Raw genomic sequence first — 26,189 nt, 5'->3', positions numbered from 1 at the left:
TGCTGGAGAACATTCTGTGACAGTAGATGTGTGTCATATAGTGCATGACAGCTTCTTTTTTGGAGAAAAAATGAACTTTAATGGTATATGGTGGTACCAGTGTCAGGGAAGAAAAAGGAGTTGCCACTACATATCCCACAGGCGTTAAAAAAAAGATTTTAAGATGTTATTCAGAATAATTTTGTGGTAATACATGTGAAAATGCATATAGAATGGACACGCTATTTGAGTAAAATGTCTTGCCTAAGGCATAAGAACTAGAAAATCTGAATAGTTCTATGTCTATTCAAGGTATTAAATTTGTAGTTAAAAACCTTTTTGTAGCAAAATATCCAGGCCCAGATGGCTTCACTAGTGAAGTATTACAATTTTTTTTTTAATGGAAGAGATAAAAAGGGAGCATTCCCTGGCTGCTTCTAATGAGGCCAGCACAACCTTGTTACTAAAGCCTGATAAGGATAGCACAGGAAAACTGTAGTCCAGTCCTGGCCAGATTCTACCTGGTTGGTTAGAGCCATGGTCCCCAACCCCCGGGCCGCCGACTGGTACCAGTCCGTGGGCCATTTGGTACTGGTCCGCAGAGAAAGAATAAATAACTTACATTATTTCTGTTTTATTTATATTTAAGTCTGAACGATGTTTTATTTTTTAAAAATGACCAGATTGCCTCTGTTACATCCATCTAAGACTCACTCTTGACGCTTGTTTCGGTCATGTGATACATTTATCCGTCCCACCCTAAAGGCTGGTCCGTGAAAATATTTTCTGACATTAAACCAGTCCGTGGCCCAAAAAAGGTTGGGGACCACTGGGTTAGAGTATTGTCCCGATGCACAGAGGTTGCAGGTTTGATCCATCATCAGGGAACATCAAGCTGTTCCTGTCTCTTCCCCCCTCTTCCTCTCTTGCTGAAATCAATAAATAAAAATTAAAAAAAAATATTGAAGGCCAAACTTTCACAAAAACATGTAAAAGTCTCAAAATGAGGTATTGGTAAATTAAATCTAACAATCTATAAAAAAGATACTAAGCCATGACCAAGTTGAATTTATTCTAGGAATGTAAACTAACATGAGAAAACCAATAAATGTACCTTAACCACGCAGAAAGAAAGGAGAAACGTTATTTGATTAAACTCAGCACCCGTTAATGATAAACATTTCTTGCAAGCCAAAACATTGAGAGAACGTATAAATTTAAAATAATGGAGGGTACGTCTTTGCTTCCTAAATAAACCTATAGATTTAGCACCGTCCCAATCAAAATCCCAGCAGATTTTTTCCCCCAAAAATAGGCTTGATGAGCCAATTTTAAAATTTATTTGGAAATTGTAAACAATTTAAGAAGAAGAGCAAAGTTGAATGACTTAAGCTACTAGATCAACATGTAGTATGTAAGTGTGGTATTGGCATGATGCAAGACAGGTGATGGAACTAAGTAGAGAACCCATTCACAGGCTCACACACGTGACAGGTGACACTGCAGGGCAGTGGAAAAGGACAGCCTCTTCAGTAAATGATGCTGGAACATATCCATATGGGCAGAATGAATCTTGATCATCTACCACATTCCACGTACAAAAATTAGTCAACAGACATCAAACAGCTAAATGTGAGAGCTAAAACAATAAAGCTTCTGGAGGAAGGCAAAGTGAAATACCTTGATGACCGAGGTACAGTCAAAAGTTTATTGAACAGGACACCAAAAACACTAATTACAAAGAGAAATATTGGTAAGAATTTCTGTTCATCTAAAGGTTCCATAGAGAAAGTGAGAAGGCAAACTACAGAATGTAATACATAGATCCAATGAAGAACTCATGCTTACAATATAGAAACAACTTCCATATTAAGAAAAAGATGGACCCTGGCCACTTGGCTCAGAGTAGAGCATTGACCTGGTTTGTGGAAATCTTGGGTTCAATTCCCGGTCAGGGCACACAGGAGAAGTGACTATCTGCTTCTCTCCCCATGCCCCTACCCCTTCTCTCTTTCTCCTCCTCCTTCTGCAGCCATGGCCCGATTGGTTCAAGTGTGTTGGCCATGGTGCTGAGGATGGCTCTGTGGAGCCTTTGCCTCAGGTGCTAAAAGTAGCTCAGTTGCTAAGCATTGTCCCAAGGTAGGGGTTTCCAGGTAGATCTTGGTTGGGGTGCATACAGGAATGTGTCTCTCTATCTCACCTCCTCTCACTTAAATTTAAAAAAGAAAAAAGAGATGGACAGTCAAATAGAAAAATAACAAGTTACTTCATAAAAGAGTATCTCCAAATTCCCAAGAAACATAAAAAGGTGGTTAACATCATTAGTAATTAGGAAAATGCAATGAAATGTCAGTGTACACTCACCAGGTAGCTAAAATTAAAAGAGACCATCAATGCTAAGTGCTGATTAGGATATGAACAAACTGGAACTCTCACTGCTCATGGGTATGAAAATGAGTATAACTGTTTTAGAAATTGTGCTGTCACTTACTAAAGCTGGACATATACATCTATGACCCAGCTACTCCATTCTTAGATAAACACTCAACTCTAAGGTATATATTTGGGCACCAAAAGTCATGTAATATTGCAGAGCAATATTATTCATAATGGCCCCAAGTTGGAACAACACACATGTTCATCAATAATAGAATGGATAATGCCATAAGTTAATTGTTTTACAACGGAATACTATATAGTAATGAGTGTGAATAAATTATTGCCTCCCACATAACATGGCTGAACCTCACAAACAAAGCCAAGCAAAAAGAAGTTGGACACAATGGAGGAAGTTCTATGTGATTCTATTTATGTGAAGTTGAAAAATGGTCAATATTAAATAAACCAGGGTGATCGACCTCAGTCTAGTGGTCAGGACTTAAAGACAAGGACAGAGGGGGCTTTTGAAGCATTTACTTATTTTTTTTCTGAGCAGTAATGACTGGAGCGAGTCTACTTTTGTGAAACCTTAAATTTTTTTCTTCAAGTATATTTTAATGCAAACTTTACTTAAAATATTATAAAATATTTGGTTCATTCAGAGGCCCCTAATCTGGGGAGTGTAAGATGTGATGGGCATAATTCTTGGGATTAAAAAGGTTTAAAATAGACTGAGAATTTTTAGGGAAAAGAATATAATATCACATCAGTAGCTTTTCTGAATTAAGGATTTATAACACTAACTCCTTATTGCCAATCTCCAACACCAGGCATCTAGCTTAGGGGCAGTTCATATAAAATGACTTAGAGCTGTGTTTGATGTTGAGATTAATATCAGTGTGAGGTAAAAGTCAAAAAAATGCTAAGGTGAGAACCGAATAGAATATTTTGTTTTCAAATTTAATTTTCTTGCAATTTAACTTGATTTTAATTGGATTAAAACCATCTGATGTTTTATATAAATCCTTCTCGGTTAGGAACTTTCTTCCTATAGGCAGAGATGGTATAGTAGTTTCTTGATGCTTTCTAACAAATGACCACAAATTTAGTGGCTTAAAACAACACGATTTATCTTACAGCTCTGGAGGTCAGAAGTCCATAGTGGATTTGCAGGGTGCGATCCTCTGGAAGGTCGAAGAAAGAACCTGTTTTGTTGTTGCTTTCTGATGTCTTCTACATTCCATTGTTCACCGTCCCTTCCTTCATCCTCTGAGCTCATCACTCTAACCTCTGCTCCCAGCATCCCCCTCTCTGTCTCTGACCCTCTTCCTTTCTGTAAGCAGACCTGTGTGATTACGTTGGGCCCACATGGATATCAGGGATAAGGTCTCCATCTCAATATCTTTAACTTAATCACATCTGCAGAGTCCCTTTGCCGTGTATAGTAATATATTTACAGGAAATATATATTCCAGGTCCCAGGGATTATTAGCTCATGGACATTTCTGGGGAGCCCTATTTGGGGGAATCTCCCACGTGGACTTTTTATATTTTATCTTCACAAGTGGCACAATTCCTGATTCTCAGTAAGGGCTCACTGATATTCATTGAATGAAGAAATGGGTCTAAGATTTTATTATTTGAAGTATAGTTTCTGAACAAGGAGAAGTGAGTCTTACTCTACTCTCACTCTGCCACATCTGGAGTTTGGGATTCAGCTCTAGGCACCTATGCGATAAAGGGACAGTGGGCGGAATGGGAAGGGGTCTGCAAACCAAGTCACTGGAAACATGGCTGAAGGAATCATGGTTGTTTGTCCCAGAAGAGGGCTCGGGATGGTGGCATTAATTAGCTTTAAGTAGTTGAGGGAGTATTATTAAGCCTTTTTAGTATAATAGCGATAATATTAGAAACAGCAAGAAGAAGCATTTCATAGCTTACTATGCCCAAGGCACTGTTCTGTCATTTTGTAAACTCATTTCATCTTCACAGCAACCTTTTGAGAGGGTTGCAGTATTCCCTATTTTACAGATAAGGAAATTGAGGCACAGAGAGGTGATGCAACTTGTCCTAGAGCATTCTGACTCCAGTGTCATCCTCTGATCTAAACCATCACATTATCCTGTCTAATGCTTTTAGTTCCAGAAGGTACAACAGGACTAGTGGCAGAAGGATTTTTAGAAACAGAAGGCCAGATTTGGACTTAGTTTAAGGGAAAAAACAGGATAACAATCAGAACTGCTTAGAAGCAGTTTCCCTGCCTTGTAAAGTTACTGGAAATGGTCCAATAGGTTATTTTAAAAGGAATTCCCAAACTGGCTGGAGGTAGATGATAAGGTCCCTACTGATTTTAAAATTCTGATTTGAGAGCATAATTATTTTTTCATATTCTCTCCCACTCACTTTCTCTCTGTCCCTTGTTCTCTCTCTCTCTCTCTTTCTCAACCTTTTGACATTTTATATAATAAAGATCCATTGTGAAGTGTAGTTTTCCACTAACTGCAGACTTTATTTACTAGGAACTCTGACATTCTGGTGGGGTAGGCCATGTCCCTACCCTTTTTGAAGGAGCCATTGCTGCTGCTCCCATAAAGTGATAGAATTTCTTCTCTCCTCCCTCTTAAATCTGGGCTGGCCTTTTGACTTGCTTTGACCAATCAAATGTTCTCTGAATCCTGAAATCTGATCCTAAGCGAGCTTGCTCTTCTTAAGTTTGGTTTTTTGAAACCCTGAAGCCACCATGGTGTGAAGGGTCCAGCCTGCTGGAGGATGAGTGCCCACACGGAGGAGAGGCAAGGCACAGCTAGCCACAAATGCCAGACATGTGGGTGAGGTCATCCCCTCACCCCCTTTGGGCCATGCAGTGACGTAGTCATATGACTGATGCCAGGTTAGATGAACAGCAGAACTGCCTCGATTGCCATTTCACAGAATCAGGAGGAAGAACAGACCTTTGTTTGAAGACCGTCTGTTGGGATGGCTTTCTAAACAGGGATGTATAGTGTGGCATTTTGGTGCATATTTGCAAGTAATGGTATGCATTCTGAAATATTCTGTAATTCAGCGTTTTGCCCACTTCAGCAGTCCTTCTCCAGCCTGTCTAATCATTCTTCTGAGTTTGGAAAAGTGCTCCCTCTTAGTATTGTGTGGGTAGAAGAATAAGACTGTGAGACTCTTTAATAGGGTTTGGAGAAAAGTGGGATGTTAGAGGACATGAAGAGTCTAGACTTGGGTTTTCTGGCAAAAATCATGTAATTTATATTCTGCAAAACAGGTTTCTGTTTCATTAAATTGGACCCTAGAAAAGAGCAAAAGTCTTATACTAATTTTTTTCAAATGTGCTGGAATAGTGCCCTAGTTTTCATTTTCTCCACGCCCCTGTCGTTTCAGTGGGCGTGTGCACCTTTGCTTTTGTGACCTGGCAGTGTTCAGAATGCTCGTTTGTTCCTAAATTCAGAATGATTTCCGTCGTACTCAGCCCTGGTCTCTGGGAGCTGCTGACTTTCCCCTCATCTCTGAGCCACGTTGGTTTGGTTTCGTTGGTCTTCAGTCTTTTAAGGAATGTACAAGTTAGATGTTTCATGTGTGTTTTAATTACATCTGGTTGATTTAAAATTTTTCTTATTAGGGGTATCTAAATGATGTATAACTTAAATATTCTTTTGCAGTTATGTAGCCTATATCATTTTCTAAGTTTCCTGATGGCTTGATTTCATCATGAATATTGAAAAAAATAAACCTGGTGCTCTCTGTTAGAATAGGGAAGTGGTCTGACTGGTAGTGGTGCAGTGGATAGAGCGTTGACCTTGGATGCTGAGGTCCCAGGTTTGAAACCCCAAGGTTGCTGGCTTGACTGCGGGCTCACCAGCTTGAGTGCAGGGTTGCTGGTTTGAGCTTGGGAGCATGGATATGATCCCATGGTTGCTGGCTTGAGCCCAAAAGTTGCTGGCTTGAAGCCCAAGGTCGTTGCTTGAGCAAAAGGTCATTGGCTCGGCTGGAGCTCCCCCCACCTCCATCAAAGCACATATGAGAAAGCAATCAATGAACAACTAAAGTGCTGTAACTATGAGTTGATGCGTCTCACTTCTCTCCCTTCCTCTCTCTCTCTCTCTCTCTCTCTCTCTCTCTCTTTCTCTCTCTCTCTCTCTTTTTTTTTTTACAGAGACAGAGAGAGAGTCAGAGAGAGGGATAGATAGGGACAGACAGACAGGAACGGAGAGAGATGAGAAGCATCAATCATTAGTTTTTTGTTGCAACACCTTAGTTGTTCATTGATTACTTTCTCATATGTGCCTTGACCGTGGGGCTACAGCAGACCTAGTAACCCCTTGCTCGAGCCAGCGACCTTGGGTCCAATCTGGTGAGCTTTGCTCAAACCAGATGAGCCCAAGCTCAAGCTGGCGACCTCAGGGTCTCGAACCTGGGTCCTCCACCTCCCAGTCCAACGCTCTGTCCACTGCGCTACCACCTGGTCAGGCTCTTTCTCTCTTTAAAAAAAAATGAAGAAGGAAATGGTAGAGGGAAGGCTCTGGACTTAGACTTGGTGGGCATGTCTCTAAGCTCCACTGCTTCCCAGTTATATGATTTTGGGCTGGTTTCTTGACCGTTCTTGGCCTAGGTCATCTCTTGTAGTAAATGAGGATACCAGTATGACCAACCTCAAGGAGTCGTTATGGAGATTAAATGAGCTGATACCTGAGAAGTGCTTTCTTAGCACAGGTAGTCTGCAAACAGTACAGCTGTTACTGGCATGTAAGAAAGACCAGTAGAGGAAGATTTCAGGTCAGGACACTGAGTGACAGTAGAAGCGGGGGTGGTGATGCTGCTATGGGAAGGACTGTCTTCATGCCTACTTAGTGCTAGAAGTCAACATCAAGGAGCAGGAAAAAAATTAAAATGGAAATATTGGAATCCATTTGTTGCACACATCAAAATTGAAGATGATGAACTTTTGAGAGGATAATCACCTTTGCTGGGGGGAAAGCATCTTACAGAAGTTATGTCTATGCAGATTTCAGGCTCTGGCACAGGGAGCAGTAGCTACCTTTCTGTCGCGTTAAGGATCAGGATTTCTGTCTGTGAGAGAGTGGGCGTTGGGACGTGGGTTCTGTTTTTGCTCCATGGCTGGCCTCTCTGTGTGCTTGGGCAGATTGCTTCTTTTCCCTCCGCAGGGTCCTGATTCCTGAAGAAGAGCTAACAGCCTGCTGATGAGGATTTGAATAGATGCCATCTTTGCAAGTGGGCAGAGTGTTAACTTACAAGGTACATGCGAACAGAAGCCCCTTCAATATAGAAAAAAGATCTGTGAGCTGAGGAATTCTTGCCATTTTATGCCCAAGATTTTATTCGGTGGGCCTCTTGAGTTCTGTAGTCCTCCGATGAATACATTTTTGAAATACCCAGCTTTGGGGGTCTTATACCCAACATGGGGGAAGGGAATGCTCCCTGTTGCTCCAGTCTGACTTCCTTCCCTGTGACCAGGGGGATCCTCTGCTACAATTTCCCTCCAACACCCCATGCGAAATGCATTTCTCTTTGTTTTCACGTGCCTCGACTTTCTCATTCTTGTCAATATTTAGCTTGGAGATACTGTCGCCTCACAGCTGCAGAGCTGCTGTTTTATGTTCTTTATTTTTCTTTTAAAAAAAAAAATCCTACTGCCTCCTGGACTAGTTTGATACCAGGTGCAACTTATTTTTTCCGCATTTGTGTTGCTTGGTTCCAGGGCTCTCTCTTCACTTCCTGCAGAGGGCCCGAGTCGCCAGCCTCTCTGCCTCTAGACCCGACTGCAGGGTCGGAGGGCTTCTTCCTGAGGTCCACCAGCTAGTGAACCGCATTGGCTCACACGCCTGAGGTTTCTTTAGGAAATGAGATCTACGCTTGTAATCATACATGTTGAAGCCCCTCTGCCACTTAGCTCCTACTGTCCCTTTACCTAAACTATCCACATGTTTTCTTCTTCACAGTCCTGAGCAGTATTCCCACCGAGGTGAAAGTGTTCTCAGACCTCTCTTCCCCATCAGGCATCCGGCAGCCCTCCTCAACTCACTGATGTAGGCTGGTCAGTTAGACTTAACTGTATATTTTTTTAAGCAAGAGAGACAGAGAGAGGGACAGACAGGCAGGAAGGGAGAGTGATAAGAAGCATCAATTCTTCATTGCTCAACTTTAGTTGTCTGTTGACTGTTTTCTCATATGTGCTGTGACTAGGGGGTTACAGCAGAGCGAGTGACCCCTTGCTTAAGCCAGCAAAAGTGACCTTTGGGCTCAAGCCAGCGACCATGGGGTCATGTCTACGATCCCACGCTCAAGCCAGTGACCTCGAGCCCAAGCTGGTGAGCCTGCACTCAAGCTGGTGACCTCGGGGTTTCGAACCTGGGTCCTTCGTGTCCCAGGCTGATGCTCTATGCACTGCGCCATTGACTGATCAGGCAGGCAGAGTCTTACTTAAAAATAGGCTATGCTGCCTGACCTGTGGTGGCGCAGTGGATAAAGCATCGACCTGGAATGCTGAGGTCACTGGTTCAAAACCCTGGGCTTGCCTGGTCAAGGCACATATGGGAGTTGATGCTTCCTGCTCCTCCCTTCTCTCTCTCTCTCCTCTCTAAAATGAATAAATAAATAAAGTCTTAAAAAAAAGATAGTAAAAAATTAAAAAAAAAAATAGGCTATGCTGCTATAGATGGACTATTCCCTATAGAAGTGATGTAAGTGATGATCTATTTCTAGGCTGTCTCACAGGCACCCACTTAGCTGACAGTGTTTCTGCAAGACTGAATCTAGGCATGAAAGGCAGAAAGCAAGCATTACTGACACGTCTGAGTCAAGATCGCTTTGATGTCATCGCGATAGCTCACGCCTAAAGAAACACATGCTTGTTTAGAGAACAAGAATAGAAACTTGAGAATCTTCTGGGAGAGTTTTGGGGAATGTTTCTGGGTATGGACATCTTCAAAAAGTTCTAATTATATTCCCAACGCACAGCTTCCCTTTTCTCTGATACTGCTGTGTCACCAATTTTTTTTTTTTTTTTTTTTTGTGACAGAGACAGAGAGTGGGACAGATAGTGACAGACAGACAGGAAGGGAGAGAGATCAGAAGCATCAATTCTTCGTTGTGGCACCTTAGTTGTTCATTGATTGCTTCCTCATATGTGCTTGACCAGGGGGCTACAGCAGACCGAGTGACCCCTTGCTCAAGCCAGCGACCTTGGATTCAAGCTGGTGAGCTGTGCTCAAACCAGATGAGCCCGTGCTCAAGCTGGTGACCTCGGGGTTTCGAATCTGGGCCCTCCATGTCCCAGTCCTACACTCTATCCACTTTACCACTGCCTGGTCAGGCTGTGTCACTAAATTGTTTAAAACATATTTACTCTGATTTGTACAGAGAAATCAGAGAAAAAACTCAAGGGGAGGAATTTGCTTGAGGTCAGCGTGCAAGAGTTGAAAAGAGAGGTGTTGGCGAGAAAGGTCTGTTCAGAAGACCAGGTGTGTGTCTGGGTGGTGGTGGTGTTTTGAACTGTGAGTGAGGCGCAGGGAAAGTGAGAGTACTGCATACCATGCCTTTGGGGACCAGGAAAGAGGTGGCGAGGAAGAGACGCTGGGCAGAAGCTCTCCAGGTGGCCCCCAAGGACTGTCTGTCCTGGTGGCCTGGGGGGGGGGCTGTGAGAAGAGGAACAGGGACAGGACGTGAGAACGAGCTCTGAGATGTCCCTCTGCTGAAGGAGGCCTGGCAGCAGGTAGGTGGCTATCTCCCGCAGAAGCTCAGTTAGAGTCCATCAATTCCGGAAGAAAATCAGGGCTCTGGCTGGGTAAGCTCCTAATGAATTAAATCCACTACCTGGTCCTGCTGACAGGCCGGACCTACTGTTTATTGAGTGCTTACCCTGGGCCAGGCCCTGGATAAGTGTTTTACATTTCATCCGTTCAGCAGCCCTAGGAGGAGATGCACGTGGGTGGCTGCAACCCAATCAAGTTCTGCAGCAGGTAAACGGCAGACCCTGGACTCTGTGCCATGTCAGCTTGATGCAGAATTCACCTCCGCGCTGTCAGGTGGAGCACTGGGTCCACCCCCCACCTCCAATTTCCATGTATCTTTGGATCGGTCTCTGCAAAACATAAATATAGCTAAGAGCTGCATCAAAAAGGAAATGTTGTAACACTGAGTTTTCTAGCTCCCTGGCAGTTAAATCATGAACGCAGAGGAACTGAGTGTCTAGAAGTGAGTGTCCTTGAAAAGCTTCTAAAGAGCAAGGCTTCTAGAACTTTCTTTCAGTTTCTAAGATTATTTATGTTCACACTTTAGGAGCGTTTTCAGGGGTTTGGCTCTTTATTAATCACAGATGCTTGACAAAGCGAGGAGGTCACCCAGTATAACAGTGACCTCCTTTGAGAGGAGAGACATTATAAAACCCAGATGTTAAAGTTCACTTCCCACTAGAGGGAAAGCTACCATATTTGTACAGAGTTCCCCAGAGAAATTTTAAGGTATTCTAGATGACGCCAGGTATTTAAAAACAAAGTGGCAAGAATTGGTTCTGAGTGGTGGGGTGGGGGGACCTGAGAAGGCGTGGTGAGGTCCGAGGAGTTGGAGAGCTCGTGATGGAAGCAGGAGTGTCGGCTTTGGCGTCTCCAGTTACAGGAGAAAACCCAGACCGAACTGACGTTCAAGGCTCAAAGGTCAGAGGACCACTGACTTCTGACCTCATATTTTAGGAAAGCCCAAGTTTACATCCCTTCCTGTTCTGTGTCCCCTTAGCCTGAAGAAAGGGGTTTGTGTGTGGCAGGTTCTGGCCAGGGTCGAAGGACCACTGTCTCCTTGAACACCCTGAGTCGGGACTGGGGGGGGGGGGTGTCCTAAGGCCTGGATGTGAGCCCTGGCTCAGTTATTTCTGACGGCACCACCTCACCGGTTTCACATTCGTCATCTGTGAAGTGCCTGCCTCCCTTGCTCCACCTGCTTCCCCAGGCTGTTGTGAACATAAAATGAGATAATGTGTGAATTCTGATTTTGGCATTATTGTCACGCATTTCTAGTGCTGGGGACTTCAAATTTGCCCTTAATTTAATTTGGCATCCACGATAAAATGTATTTGAGAGGTTTGAGGAAGGCAGTGAGGGCTGTAAAAGGGAGACATTTAGCTAGCTCTTTGTTATTGGGAACTGATCATTTAACTTGCAGAATTTAGGACCTAACTGTCCAGCACCTGCTCTCTCACTGGAGGGGACATGGCTGCCATCGCAGCGAGACCTGGAACAGCAGAGGCTTGAACAACCTAGCCGTGCATTTTTCTTTCCTGTCATGGTCCAGTTTTAAGTGTGGTCCAGGGGAGTTCTGGAGGTGGGTGGTACAGGGGGTCAGGGACTGAGATGCCTCCATTTCGTTTTCCCACCTGGCTTTTGCCTCTTGGTCCAGGGTATCGATTCCAATTCCAGCAGGAAGCAGATGAGCACAGCCTCACAGCCAGAACCATTCAAATGTCCACACTTGGCTACAATGTAGAGTTGAGCTCAGCATCTGTGTGTTCAGATAAAAATTCAGTTACTATGTAAGAAGGGAGACTGAGTATTGCAGGGCGGGCAACTAGCGGTGTTTGCCACTGCTGCCTGGGTCATGCCGGGAGCTTCCCTTTGGTGCACAGAAGGTGGGAGGCAGCACTTTTCATTAATCCATGCCTGGGAGCACCTGTGGGATGACATTTGCAGGGCAGATGATGAGGTTAAAGCTGATGGTTTAGAAGAGATTGGAGATGATTTGTGCTTTTTTTTTGTTGTTCCGGCTCTTGAATCCTTTTTTTTTTTTTTTTTTTAATTATGAAGCAACTTGTAGTCGCTATTTGTTATATCACACGCCCTGTGCTAGGTGCTGGGGACTCAGAGACTGTGGTTCCTGCTCCTTAAAGGTCCACTCCAGGGGACAGACAGGAGTGTCAGGCAATGAGGACAGAACTGCAGGTGTGCAGCGTGATGGGAGGAAGGTGGGGGCTGTAGGACCTCAGGGGGAAAGACTTGGTTGTGTGTGTGCGTGTGCATGTGTGTGTGCGTGTGTGTATAAGGTAACTGTCAGGAGGAGGTTCTATTGGGGTTATATCTGGATCCCCTTGAATAGTCATGGGTCCCTGGGAAAGCGCATAAACTGATTTGATGCTAACATGCTGTTCTCTAGTGTCATGTCCATGGCTTAATGTTTTCATTTCTGTTTCTCTGTCTAGAAACTCTCGACTTGGGCATCAGGACCTTTTGTCACAAGAAGCAATGCTGCCCCGGTGGGAACTGTCTTTTTACCTGCTTGCTTCACTAGGCTTCCACTTCTATTCTTTCTATGAAGTTTACAAAGTCTCCAGAGGTGAGTCCCCACTTCTCCGAGCTCACATCCAGAAAGAACGGGGGGAGGCAGTGCTCAGAGGTGGGAGACTCGGGAAGATGGTCTCATGCTCTCAGGGTGACTCGGGCCCCACTTTGCGTCCCCCTCTTTTTGGACTGTGTGAATCAATGGCCTGAGTGGGTGGAGTTTTCTATCCTAATCTTGGATCTTTTAGGTGATCCTGTGGCTAGTCGCCTGTGATAGGAGGGCCTGAGTCCATGGCTATTGAAGGCCATGGAGAGGTTTACCTTCATAGTGGGCAGTGACCTCTGACGTTTCTCTTGCACCATCGCTCCTTGCAGACACATGGAGGAAGCTCACGGTGTCGGAGGCCCAGACTCCTTCTATCTTGTTCTGCTGTCTTTAGTACTTTTGTGTGTATTCTGAAGAGGAATCTCCCCAAGTCCACATTCCAGCCCCCAGGGAGGGGGTTGGGAACCCTCCTGTCCTTTAAGGGCAGCTTGGCTGGTACCCCTTGTCACTTCTCACATCCAGTGGACCAGAACTGAGTGCTGTGGCCACAGCCAGGAGGCTGAGAAATGCCATCTGAGGTTGGTGGCCATGTGCTACTTAAAACTTCCCATACTGTGGGAGAAAGAATTTTGGAGGCACTGTGAGCGGTCCCTTCCATAGTCAGGGGCAGTGTCCTAGCAGCGATGGCGAGCCCTGCCTCAGGGAAGAACAGGAGTCGGCCATGGGCGGAGGGCAGAGGACCCATGCACAGAGCTGAGCTTGCAGACAAGTGGGCGAGTGTGTGTGCTGCCACTGGGTGTGAGGAAACACGATGTGGGAGCTACATATACACCACTCGCTAGGACTGGAGTTAAGAGCGTAAAGGAAGAGTGGAAAGAGTTTTGCTTAGACAAGAGCAGGGATAGAGTGTGACAGACCTTGTATATCCAGCCGAGGAGTTAGGGCTTTGTGGTGAAGGCCGGGGCATCTGTAGTCGTGGTCACTTAAACTGGCGAAGGTAGGTTTGGGGAAGCCCGCTGAGAGCGCTGGGCCCTTGGCCTCCACCTCGTTAGCATCACTGGGACTGATTGGGCTCTGCGGAACCAGGATTGACTTTTCCCCCTTGTGCCTATGTCCCTCTCAAAGCCGCAGGCCCAGATGCAGGACTGCCATTGGGTTGAGACTGTCCCTTCCCCTTCTGGAGCCTCTGAGCTCCCAGGGCCTATGTGGGAGGAGCTAACCTACTCTACCTCAGTCACTGTGTTAGGCATTTCATGGACTGTGTCTCCTTCAATCTTTAGAGGAACCCAATGAGATGGTATAGTATTCAGAAGACAGGCTTGGCTGTAGAAACAGCCTCCAAAATAACTGGGGTCCAGGGCTGGTGTGGTGTTAGGATAGCATCAGAGACGCTGGCTCTGTCTACGATGTTCTGTCCGTCGTCAGCACGTGGTTAGTTCTACCGCGTAGTGTGAGGTGACCACTCTGGCTGCTCTGTTCACATTTTCCCAAAGGGGAAAAGGGCCCTCTGCATTTCAGAGCATGACCTGAAAGTTGCTTGTCTCATATCTGTTCACATACTGTTTCCTAGAATCTACTCTTGCAGCCACATCCACTATGAGGGAAGCTAGTAAATTTAATCTTTGGTTGAGAGGCCAGTTATCCAGCTAAACTGAAGGGTCCTATTATAGCGGAAGATAGAAAGAATAGATACTAGCCGTTCGTCATCAGTCTTTTTCATAAATGGGTGTCTTAGTGATTCATTGCTGCTTAACAAACCACCCTGGAGCTTTGTGCTTTAAAACGGCCACCGCCATTTATGACATCTAGTTTGGTGAGATTATTTTTCCATTTAAATAGACAATTTTTTTTAGAGCAGTTTTAGGTTAACAAAAAGTTGAGCAGAAAATACAGAGAGTTCCCATATACTCCCTGTGCCCCTACACACACAGCTCCCTCCGCACTACTGACATCCTACACCTGGGTGGTACGTTTGTTACACTGTGGAACCAACCTCTCTGTATTGACCCACTATTATCACTCAGAGTCCATAGTTTACATACAGTAGGGTTTACTCTTGGTGTTGTGCATTCTATGGGTTGTGAGAAATGTATAATGACAGATATCCATCATTATGGAGTATCATACAGAGTAGTTTCACTTGCCTAAAAATTCTTTGTACTTCTCCTGCCCATCTCCCATCTCCCAAATCACTGATCTTTTTACCATCTCCATAGATTTTTACCTTTTTTTTATAATGTCATATAGTTGGAAATGTACAGTACATAGCTTTTTCATATTGACTTCTTTCACTTAATATGCATTTCGGGTTCTTTCATATCTTTTCATGGCTTAATAGCTCATTTCTTTTTAATGATGAATAATATTCCATTGTCTAATGTACCACAGATTATCCACTCGCCTACTGTTTTGGCAACTATGTGCAAAGATGCTGTAAGCAGCTATGTACAGGCTTCTATGTAGATGTAGTTTTCAGTTCCTTTGGATAAATACCGAGGCATGATGGTTGGGTTGTACAGTGACAGTAGATCTGATTTTATAAGAAACCACTAAACTCTTCCAAAGTGGCTGTGGCATTCTGCATTCCTGCCAGCAAGGAATGAGTTCCTGTTGCTCCCCGTCCATGTCAGTGCTCTGTCTTTTGGCCATTCTAGCAGGTGTGTAGTAGTACCTCCTTGTTTTAATTCGCGTTTCCCTGATGACATATAATGTGGGACATCTTTTCACAGGCTTCTTTTCCCTGTCTGTATCTTCTTTGGTGCAGTGTTTGTTCAGGCTTTTGGCCATTTTGTAATCAGGTTGTTCATTTTGTTATGCTTGAGTTTTAATAGTGTTTACATTGTTTGGCTAACAGTCCTTTATCAGATATGTCTTTTGCAAATATTTTCTTCCAGACAGTGGCTTGTCTTCTCATGCTTTTGACATTGTCTTTTATAGAGCAGAAATTTAAAATTTTAAAACATCTAGCTTATCAATTTTTTTTCTTTCATGGACCGTTCCTTTGGTGCTGTATCTAAGAAGGTGTGATAAGCCGAGGTTATCTGGAGTCTCTCCCATGTTATCTTCTAGCAGCTCTATACTGTTACATTATATATTGGGATCTAGGATATGCATTTGAGTTAATTTTGAAGGGTGTAAAGTGTGTGTCTGGATTAATTTTTTTTTTTTTTTGTATTTTTCTGAAGCTGGAAACGGGGAGAGACAGTCAGACAGACTCCCGCATGTGCCCGACCGGGATCCACCCGGCACGCCCACCAGGGGCGACGCTCTGTCCACCAGGGGGCAATGCTCTGCCCCTCCAGGGCGTCGCTCTGCTGTGATGACCAGAGCCACTCTAGCGCCTGGGGCAGAGGCCAAGGAGCCATCCCCAGCGCCCGGGCCATCTTTGCTCCAATGGAACCTTGGCTGCGGGAGGGGAAGAGAGAGACAGAGAGGAAGGAGGGGGTGGGGGTGGAGAAGCAAATGGGCACCTCTCCTATGTGCCCTGGCCGGGAATTGAACCCGGGTCCCCCGCACGCCAGGCCAACGACGCTCTACCGCTGAGCCAACCGGCCAGGGCCTGGATTAATTTTTTGACTTGTGGATGTCCAGTTGTTCCAGCACCATTCATTGAAAAGACGGTCTTTCTCCATTGTATTACCTTTGCTCCTTTGTCAAAGGTTGGTTGATTATATTCATGTGGGTCTATTTCTGGGATCGCTGTTATGTTCTCTGGTTCTATTTTTCAGTTACTTCACCAATACCATAATCTCTTTTTTGCTTTTTTAATGGAATTTATTGGTGTGACACCGGTTCACAAAATTATTCAGGTGTTTCAGGAGGCCAATTCTACAACACATCTCTGTACCCTGTATTGCCTGTTAATACCATACTCTGTTATACTGTGGCTTTAATATTAATATTTAATATTAAGTTTCAAAGTTGAGTGGTGTTAGTCTGCTGACTTTGTTCTCCTTCAATATTGTGTTGGCTTTCTGGATCTTTGGCCTGTCCATGTAAACTTTTTTTATTATTATTAAGTGAGCAGCAGAAGGCAGGGAGGCAGACTCCTGCATGTGCCCCAACCAGGATCTACCTGGAAAGCCTCCTACAGGGTGATGCCCATCTGGGGCCACTGCTCCATTGCTCGGCAACCGAGCTATTTCAGCACCTGAGGCCAGGTCATGGAGCCATCCTCAACGCCTGGGACCAATTTACTGGAACCATTTGAGCAATGGCTATGGGAGGGGAGGAGAAGGAGGAAGAGGGGAGGGGTAAAGGTGGAGAAGCAGATGGTCACTTTTCCTGTGTGCCCTGATCAGGAATTGAACCTGGGACTTCCACATGCCAAGCCGATGCTCTGCCACTGAGTCAACCTGCCAGGGCTTTATATAAACTTTAAAATAAGTTTGTTGATATCTACCAGATGACTTGCTGAGATCACATTAAGTTGGGAGAACTGATATCTTTTTTTTTTATAGAGACAGAGAGAGAGAGAGAGAGGGATAGATAGGGACAGACAGACAGGAACAGAGAGAGATGAGAAGCATCAATTATCAGTTTTTTGTTGCGACACCTTAGTTGTTCATTGATTGCTTTCTCATATGTGCCTTGACCACGGGCCTTCTGCAGACCAAGTAACCTCTTGCTCGAGCCAGCGACCTTGGGTTCAAGCTGGTGAGCTTTGCTCAAACCAGATGAGCCTGCACTCAAGCTAGCGACCTCAGGGTCTCAAACCTGGGTCCTCCACATCCCAGTCCGACTCTCTATCCACAGCGCCACATCCTAGTCAGGTGGGAGAACTGACATCTTAACAATAGTTATTCTTTGATTTTTTTCATCTGAGTTTTCTAGTTTTCTTCAGACATGACTTGTTAGATTTATACTCAAGTATTTTATTTTGGGGGCTGCTAATATAAATGGTATTGTTTTAATTTCAAATCCCACTTGTTCATTGCTGATATATAGGAGAACAATTGACTCATACAATCTTGCTCTGATTTCTTATTAATTCCAGGAGTTTTTGTTTGTTTGCTTGCTTTTGGTCAGTTCTTTTTATTTCTTCATAGATAATCATATTATCTGCATACAAAGACAGTTTTATTTCTTCCTGTTCAATCTGTGTATGCCATATTTTGTTTTCTTGTCTTATTGCATCACTAGGACTTGCAGCATATTAGAGAGGAGTAGTGAGAGGGGACATCCTTTCCTTTTTCCTGATCTTAGCAAGAAAGCTTCTAGTTTCTTGGTGTTAGTGCAATGTTAGCTATAGGTTTTTGTGGATATTCTTCATCCATCTGAAGAAGTTTCCCTCTATTTCTAATTTGCTGCGAGTTTTAGTCAGAAATGAGTGTTGGATTTTGTTACACTACTTATTGTGAATCTATTGATATTATTATAGGATTTTTCTTTCTTAGCCTGTTGATTAGATTTCACTAATTGATTTTTATGTTTGGTAAGACTTAAACTTGAACTTGACTCAGCTGGGCAGGTCTTCTGCATCATGTGTTGTTATCTGGGCTGCCATCATCCGGTGGCTCAGCTGGGTAAAAATGTCCACAGTGGCTTGCTCACAGCTCGCTGTCAGCCAAGAGTTCAGCTGGGGGCTGTCAGCTGGAGTACTGTGGGTCTCTCTAAGTAGCTACCCACATGGCTGACATTTCACATAACAGGGCAGCCGGGTTCCAAGAGGGCGTGTGGCAAAAGTCCCAAAGCAGAAGCTTCAGATCTCTTAAAGCCCAGCCTGGGAAGTGGCAAAGGTTGCTTCTGCCTCATTTATTGGTTAAAGCAATCACAGAGCCAGTCCAGATTCAAGGGGAGGAACAACTATACCTCTTTATGGATGGAGTAGCATGTACATACAGGGGAGAAGGAATTGATGGTGGCCATCTTGGGAATCTCTCTGCCACAATAGTTATACTTTAGCCAGATGAGGATACTGAAGCTGAAAATGTAACTTTTTCAAGGTTGCACATCTAATAAGTAATGAATGGAACTGGGTTTAAACTCGAGATCCAATATTTTTGTTTATTCTGCCATCGTATTTATAATTTAATTTCCTAAAGCATCTTGCTTTAACGGTGAAGCTTTTTTTGTCTACCATTAAACTTTAAATTTTAAAATTTTATCCCCTGGAATAAATGTTTCCTTCTGTGTCATGGTAGCTCCTAGGATGGGGGTGGGGGACCCTTCTGTGGGCAGTACACAGCTGTTCTGTGCCTCAACTGATGCTGTCGTGCCTTTGACTTAGGGACCACTCCCTCGCCTGAAGCTTCTTTATCCTTTGTGCTTTTGCTTTGAATATCAGTACCAAAGTGTTTGACCGCTGGCAAACAATGTCTTCTTTCTAATGCTTTGTCAGTTTAGCTCCTGGAAGCCTGCGCTCAAGCTAGGGACCTCGGGGTTGCTGCCTGGCCAAAGTATATGTTTCACTGGTGCAATGTAGAGTTTTGGCTTTGTGTCTTACTACTTTCTAATTCAGGAAAAAGTGCTATTTGTTTGCATTATAGAAATAGGTCATCAGGAAAACTCTCTCCTGGGAACTTTTCTGGGATGTTTATATCTGGAGCAAATATAGGGCCTAGAACTCACTAGCGGCTCAAAACTTCCTTGTTAAGTGAAATGCTGCTGTGGGTGTCTGTCCAGCTGCTCTCCCTGGGCATGGAGCCTGTTTACTGCCCTCACCCATCAGCGGAGGCAGGGCTATTGGGCCCTCGGGGACAGCAGCCCGAATTTAACAGCCTCGGTCAAATGGAATCTCTTGGTAAACCCACAGTAGGTTCTGAACAGAACAATCCTTGTTCCTCCCAACTCTACCAAGCACAGAGCGTCTCAAAGGCATATGGAAACACTTGGGGTGGTGGGGCCGCCACTGCCTGCTCACCTCTCCTCGCGTGCCCCGTGCAGGATTGTGGCCAGTCCAGACCTATGGCTTTAAGTTTGTGCTTTACAGTTTAGTAGAGGCAGAAGCACTTTTATTTCTCCCTGCTTGTACTTAACACGAGGAAAGGCATGCCATGCCAGGCAGTGACCCTGAAAGAATGAATACCTCTGCTCAAAAGAGGGCCGTTTATTTTGTGGCATCCATCAGTTTAATGCAGTTCTTGGAATGAAAACAGTTGAGTTCTCATAGTTAAAACCTGGAAAAGCATTTGCGAGGGAACGTCTTAGATTACTATTTTCAATTTACTCTTATTGGTCTATATTGAAATTTTCTATTTTTCCTGATACCAATTTTTGACAGTTTTTAGTTTTCAAGGGATCTTTACATTTTATGTAGGCTTCCAGTTTCATTAGTATATTGTGATTCATAATACTATTATTTTAATTTTGGTGTTGTTATTTTTGATTTTTTTTTTTTTTTTTTTTTTACAGAGACAGAGAGAGAGTCAGACAGCGGGATAGACAGGGACAGACAGACAGGAACAGAGAGATGAGAAGCATCAATCATCAGTTTTTCGTTGCAACACCTTAGTTGTTCATATGATTGCTTTCTCACATGTGCCTTGACCGTGGGCCTTCAGCAGACCGAGTGACCCCTTGCTCGATCCAGTGACCTTGGGTCCAAGCTGATGAGCTTTTGCTCAAACCAGATGAGCCCGTGCTCAAGCTGGAGACCTCGAGGTCTCGAACCTGGGTCCTCGGCATCCCAGTCCGGTGCTCTATCCACTGTGTTATTATTTTTGTCATTGCTTTTCTTTCTTATTGTACCTTTTGTTACTTACATGTTTTCCTTCACCCCCCTCCCCCACTTCCTCCCTTGTTTGTCTCTCCCTTCTGCTCCTTTTTTTTTTTTTTTTTCCTGAAGCTGGAAATGGGGAGAGACAGTCAGACAGACTCCCGCATGCGCCCTACCGGGATCCACCCGTCACGCCCACCAGGGGGCGATGCTCTGCCCCTCCGGGGCGTCGCTCTGCCACGACCAGAGCCACTCTAGCGCCTGGGGCAGAGGCCAAGTCCCCAGCGCGCGGGCCATCTTTGCTCCAGTGGAGCCTTGGCTGCGGGAGGGGAAGAGAGAGACAGAGAGGAAGGAGGGGGGTGGGGGTGGAGAAGCAAATGGGCGCTTCTCCTATGTGCCCTGGCCGGGAATAGAACCCGGGTCCCCCGCACGCCAGGCTGACGCTCTACTGCTGAGCCAACCGGCCAGGGCTCCTTTTTCTGTGCCCAGGTATGCCAGTGAGCCTATTAATCTTTTCAGCTTTTAACTTTGTTAAATTTCTCTACTGTTTTTCTTTTATTCTCTAATTATTGATTTCTGCCTTATCTTATTATTTCTGTCCTTATTGTTTCTTTGGGCTTACTCTGTTCCTTTTCATTTTAACTTGTTGAGTTGGATGCTCGGCTCATTTATTTTGTAAGGAATCTGTTTGTATTGTATCTATCAGCTTTTCTCTAAAGGGTTTCCAGAGGCGGAATCAGAGTCCAACCACATGAATGTTTTTAAGGTTCTTGATAGATGTACCCAGACTGTCCTCGAGGGGGCTGGGCCGGTGAACACTTCTATTCCAGCGGTCTATCTTATCTAGTCTCAGTAAGGTGAGCCTATCTTCTTGAAGCTAACTCACATGTATTTGGTATTTAACATGAGATAAAGAGTTTAATTATTTTTTCCCCAAATAGATAACCAGACACCATTTATTAAATTTGTCTTTCCATATTGAATTATGATGCAATCTTGGTCATGTACTATAAGTTCTTATATATACTCCAGTGTGTATGGGAAGATGTCATTTTTATTTCTTTAATTTCTCAACCAATTCTTATATCAGTACTGAACTGCTTTCATTATTTTTGCTGTCTAAAATGTTTGAGTTCCTGACGGAGTAAGTTACCATTCATTGTTCTTTATTTCCACACTTACCTTTTCATACTGGTTTATTCTTCCAGATACATATTTGAAATTCTAAAAAATATCTCACCAGTGCTGTTATTAGAATTTGTAAATAATTGATGTTCTTATAATGTATCTTTCCATCTAGGAATATAGTATTTTTTCTTTAGTTATGTAAATTCCTCTGTTTCTTTCTTAATGAAGGCTCATGGTCTTCTTAATAATTCCTGCTAAAATTCCTATTAAGATTATTTCGTCAGTATTTTTTTCTTTTATAATTGCAATATTTCCAATTATATTTTCTATCAACATAATTTCTAGCTGATTATTTATGGTCTATAGTAAATATATTTATTTTGGTTTATTTTATATTCTACCAATTTATTAAATAATGTTAATGTTGCATTGCTTTATCATTTGATTCTCCTGGGGTTTTTTTTTGTTTGTTTTTTTTAAAGGGAGAGAGAGTCAGAGAGAGGGATAGATAGGGACAGACAGGAACAGAGAGAGATGAGAAGCATCAATTATCAGTTTTGTTTTTTTTGTTTGTTTGTTTGTTTTTCATTTTTCTGAAGCTGGAAACAGGAAGAGACAGTCAGACAGACTCCCGCATGCGCCCGACCGGGATCCACCCGGCACGCCCACCAGGGGGCGACGCTCTGCCCACCAGGGGGCGATGCTCTGCCCATCCTGGGCGTCGCCATGTTGCGACCAGACCCACTCTAGCGCCTGAGGCAGAGGCCACAGAGCCATCCCCAGCGCCCGGGCCATCTTTGCTCCAATGGAGCCTCGGCTGCGGGAGGGGAAGAGAGAGACAGAGAGGAAAGCGCGGCGGAGGGGTGGAGAAGCAAATGGGCGCTTCTCCTGTGTGCCCTGGCCGGGAATCGAACCCAGGTCCTCCGCACGCTAGGCCGACACTCTACCGCTGAGCCAACCGGCCAGGGCCAATTATCAGTTTTTTGTTGCGACGCCTTAGTTGTTCATTGATTGCTTTCTCATATGTGCCTTGACCGTGGGCCTTCTGCAGACCAAGTAACCCCTTGCTCGAGCCAGTGACCTTGGGCCCAAGCTGGTGAGCTTTTGCTCAAACCAGATGAGCCCGCACTCAAGCTGGCGACCTCGGGGTCTCAAACCTGGGTTCTTGGCATTCCAGTCTGATGTTCTATCCATTGCGCCACTGCCTGGTCAGGCTTTCCTGGTTTTTATATTTAGAGATTATCACCTACAAGTAATGATAATGATTTTGCTTCATCTATTGTTGCTTAGCTAGGACTTCTAAAGCAATATAGTAGTAGTTGGGATAGAATGCTATCCTACTTTAACTCTAACTTTAATGAAAATCCCTGTATAGTTTTTACCATGGGTGAAAAAGTGAATAAGTTTTGCTTTAAAAAGAAAATTATGTTAAGAAATCTTTCTAGCCCCACTTTACTAAAATTTTAAAACCAGTAATATATGTTAAATTTTACCTATTTTTAAAGTATCTATATGATTACACAATTTTCCAATATAGTTTATATGGATTTCTATAATAAGCCTACTATGACCATGATATTTTAAAATATAGTGCTTGTTTCTAAGTTTTGAAAAAAATAATTATAAATAATTTTGAAGTGAGATTGGTTGGCCTGTAATTTTTATTTTTTTGTGTCATCCAGAGATTTTAGTATCAGCATTCTGTTGACTTTATGAAATGAATGAGAAGTCTTTTCCCCCTTCTTTATACTGTGTAACTATTGAAGGAGGATATAAGATGTGTGCATAAAAATTTGGTACTATTACCTTGTAAGTTTGTCTAGGTTTAGAGTTCCTTTAGACGTAGACTCATTGAAAACCTATTCCATATCTTTCAGGGTTATTGATATACTTAGGGTTTTTTCTTAAGTCAGTTTGAGTCATACTTTTTCATTTCATTGAAACATCAATGTATTAGCATACAGTTGTATATTATATTATTAAAATGGTTTGAGTCCCACATGTGTCTCATTTCTCCTGTTTTAGAAAATTCACCAAAGGTTTTGTCTAGTTAGCAGGTTAATTCTCTTTTTTAAAGAAGAAGTGCTTGCCTTGATTTATGAATTCTGCCACCTTTCGGTTTTCTGCGCCCACTGCCTTCACGCACAGCAGCTACAGTGCGTCCTCCAGCTTCTAGGGCCTGGGCTCGCCTTCCAGGCAGCTGAACCTTCCTGAAAAGTCGTGTACAGGTGACATTCTGTGAATTGAACCATGCTTTCCATGGGTTTGCATTTCATTTCACACGCACTTTATTTTCATTTCTTTAATCTTCAGTAATCAGTAGTCAATTTCCTTTTTTTTTTTTTAATTCAGTGAGAGGAGGGGAGGCAGAGTGACCGACTCCCGCATGTGCCTTGACCGAGTTCCACTTGGTAAGCCCACTAGGGGGCGATGCTCTGCCCATCTGGGGCATTGCTCCATTGCTCCCCAACTGAACCCTTTTTTTTAGTGCCGTGGAGCATCCTTAGCACCCAAGGCCAACTCGCTCCAATCAAGCGATGGCTGCAGGAAAGGAACAGAGAGAGAGAGAGAGAGAGAGAGAGAGAGAGAGAGAGAGAGGTGAGAGGGGGAGGGGTGGAGAAGCAGATGGGCGCCTCTCCTGTGTGCCCTGACCAGGAATGGAACCTGGGACTTCCATACGGTGGGCTGATACTCTACCACTGAGCCGACTTGCCAGGGCCTGTCAGTGTTTCTCAAAACTCTGTGACACCAGGAACTCTGATATTTAAGCAGATATAGAGCAGGTTGTTTATTGCCACCTCCAATTTTTTTGTTTTTATATAGTGGGTGTTCTTAGAATGGGCTATATAATTAGTTGAACATATTCCCCTCTGCCTTTTGTTTATTCCTATACATACCTGTGCTTATCATTTATCACCAATCTCAGGTTATGAGAAAAGGACACAGCTGCTCATTTATGGACCACTTCTTTTACACTGTTCATGCAACACATTAACATCTTGTTGGTGATGGGCTTTGCTCACCAGGAGGTGATTTCTCAGTTGCAAGATGGTTAGTAACTCGGGGTTAGGGGGCAGGTCAGGGTAGGGAAACAAATGTCACTGGTCCTGTCCTTGAGTAGGTGACCTTGACCTGGGCATCAGGCGGGCTGGCTGGCTGTGAATTGAGTCACTTGGGGCCCTTCAGTTTACTTGTCTTTTGTGGAAGGACCCAGGTACACAGTCCTGCAGGAGTCAGGCAGGGACTGGACAGACTGTCTTGACAGCTGGCACGAACAGTAGGTGTAGGGACACAGCTGAGGCTCTGGGTGGCCTGCGTGGTGGCACTTCGTGTTATATTTGACTTTTGTTTCCCTTGTTACCTGTGGCCAGGGTCAAAGGAAACAGTAGCACTCTTTAAAATAGCCTTCCTGCTGGGCGTCCCAGGCTCCCAGCCCACCCTTCCTCTCGGGCTTGCACTGGCCATTTCCTCCTACATTGATACTGGTCCTCAAGGGAAGGGAGTGTGTTTGCTTAAGGCTCTTAATAAACCTCTCACAATGACTTGGGCCAGGGCCTGGGCTGCAGGGCATTGAAAGGCAATGCAGTGTTAGAACCCACAGCTCCCCACTCCCTGCTCCCCCAGCCGGTGCTCCATGTTGGAGCAAATGCCAAAAATGTGCACAGAGTTTATGGCTTCCTGTTTGCCAGTGTTCAGCCTAATCCGGAGGGACCCGAAACATTGAAGACACGAACAAAGTCCATCGATTACACATCAAAGCTTTATTGTCTAGCTTGGCCAAGCGGCAGCAACTCCAACAGTGGTCTGAGGGAGCGCGCGCCGGCCCTTTGTTCTACTTAGATTTTATAGTTTTGTAAGTGGGAAGTACAGAAGCAAAAATTGTATTTAGGAGCCCCTTACCCCTATTGGTTATAGTCATATGTCCTTTAACATGATAGGACCATGTTCAATTTGCAAGCCATACATTATTTTGGAGAAAACAAAATTTACAAGTCAACACAATGGCAGAAAGATATCTTTTTACATATTAAAAGGCATTCCTATATTTTCTAGTGTTCATCCGCCATCTCTCTGTCCAGAGTCACACGTGTTAACTACATGCATTTACATAGGAGGTAGTTTCCATGGGGACAAATGCCCGCAAATGGCTCATAGTTATAAGAAAAGGTTTATTTTGGCTTTTCTCTCCCTGCACCTGGCTAGCGATGCACCCCTTTCCCCACAGGTGTGGTGGAATGTCTGGGGATCCATGTTTTCCTCCCCTTTGCACTTACAATACAATGCCAAGGGCCATCCTGGTTATGCCAATTACACAGTACAGAGACTATTCTCACAATTTCTCTACACACCTTAACCCAAATTAATAACATGTTCTCCAAGCCTCTTAAAATATTAATATTAATTCTGTAGTTTTTGGTACCTTACAACACCTGCGGGTGAAGTGGCTTAGTGGCTCCTCAGCCAGAACGCTTCATTCTTGGTCTGGGCTCTTCTACCTCCCCTGGGAGCCCTCATGCAAATGACATGCCGGGTGCTCTTCTACCTCCCCTGGGAGCCCTCATGCAAAAAATGACATGCCGGTGGCCTGCCCTGATAGGCCAGAATGCCTTAGGTGAGTAGCAGATGAGCAGCCCTATTAGGGAGGATCGAGACCGTTTATGTCCTTTATTGCCTGGCATCCTATTTCCTTTTACTTGGGGGAATTTCTAAA

The 26,189-nt window shown here is 44.1% G+C and overlaps 1 protein-coding gene across 5 annotated transcripts in view; it reads left to right on the top strand.

Annotated features, from left to right (window-relative positions):
- HHAT (hedgehog acyltransferase) overlaps positions 1-26,189 on the top strand; it is a 287,861-nt gene that overhangs the window by 3,097 nt on the left and 258,575 nt on the right. For 3 of the 5 annotated variants that reach the window (XM_066366058.1, XM_066366055.1, XM_066366054.1), the window contains exon 2: positions 12,569-12,702. In XM_066366058.1, the coding sequence (XP_066222155.1) occupies positions 12,612-12,702 (91 nt within the window). In that variant the 5' untranslated portion in view covers positions 12,569-12,611. Of the gene's footprint in view, positions 1-7,529; positions 7,621-12,568; positions 12,703-26,189 lie in introns of all 5 variants that reach the window. The other 2 variants (XM_066366056.1, XM_066366059.1) reach the window with 1 other exon arrangement.

This window comes from Saccopteryx leptura, chromosome 2, assembly GCF_036850995.1.
Source record: "Saccopteryx leptura isolate mSacLep1 chromosome 2, mSacLep1_pri_phased_curated, whole genome shotgun sequence".
In the NCBI taxonomy this organism is placed as follows: Eukaryota; Metazoa; Chordata; class Mammalia; order Chiroptera; family Emballonuridae; genus Saccopteryx; species Saccopteryx leptura.
Note: the sequence above shows the minus strand (reverse complement) of the source record. Positions and strands in the feature narration are given on the sequence as shown.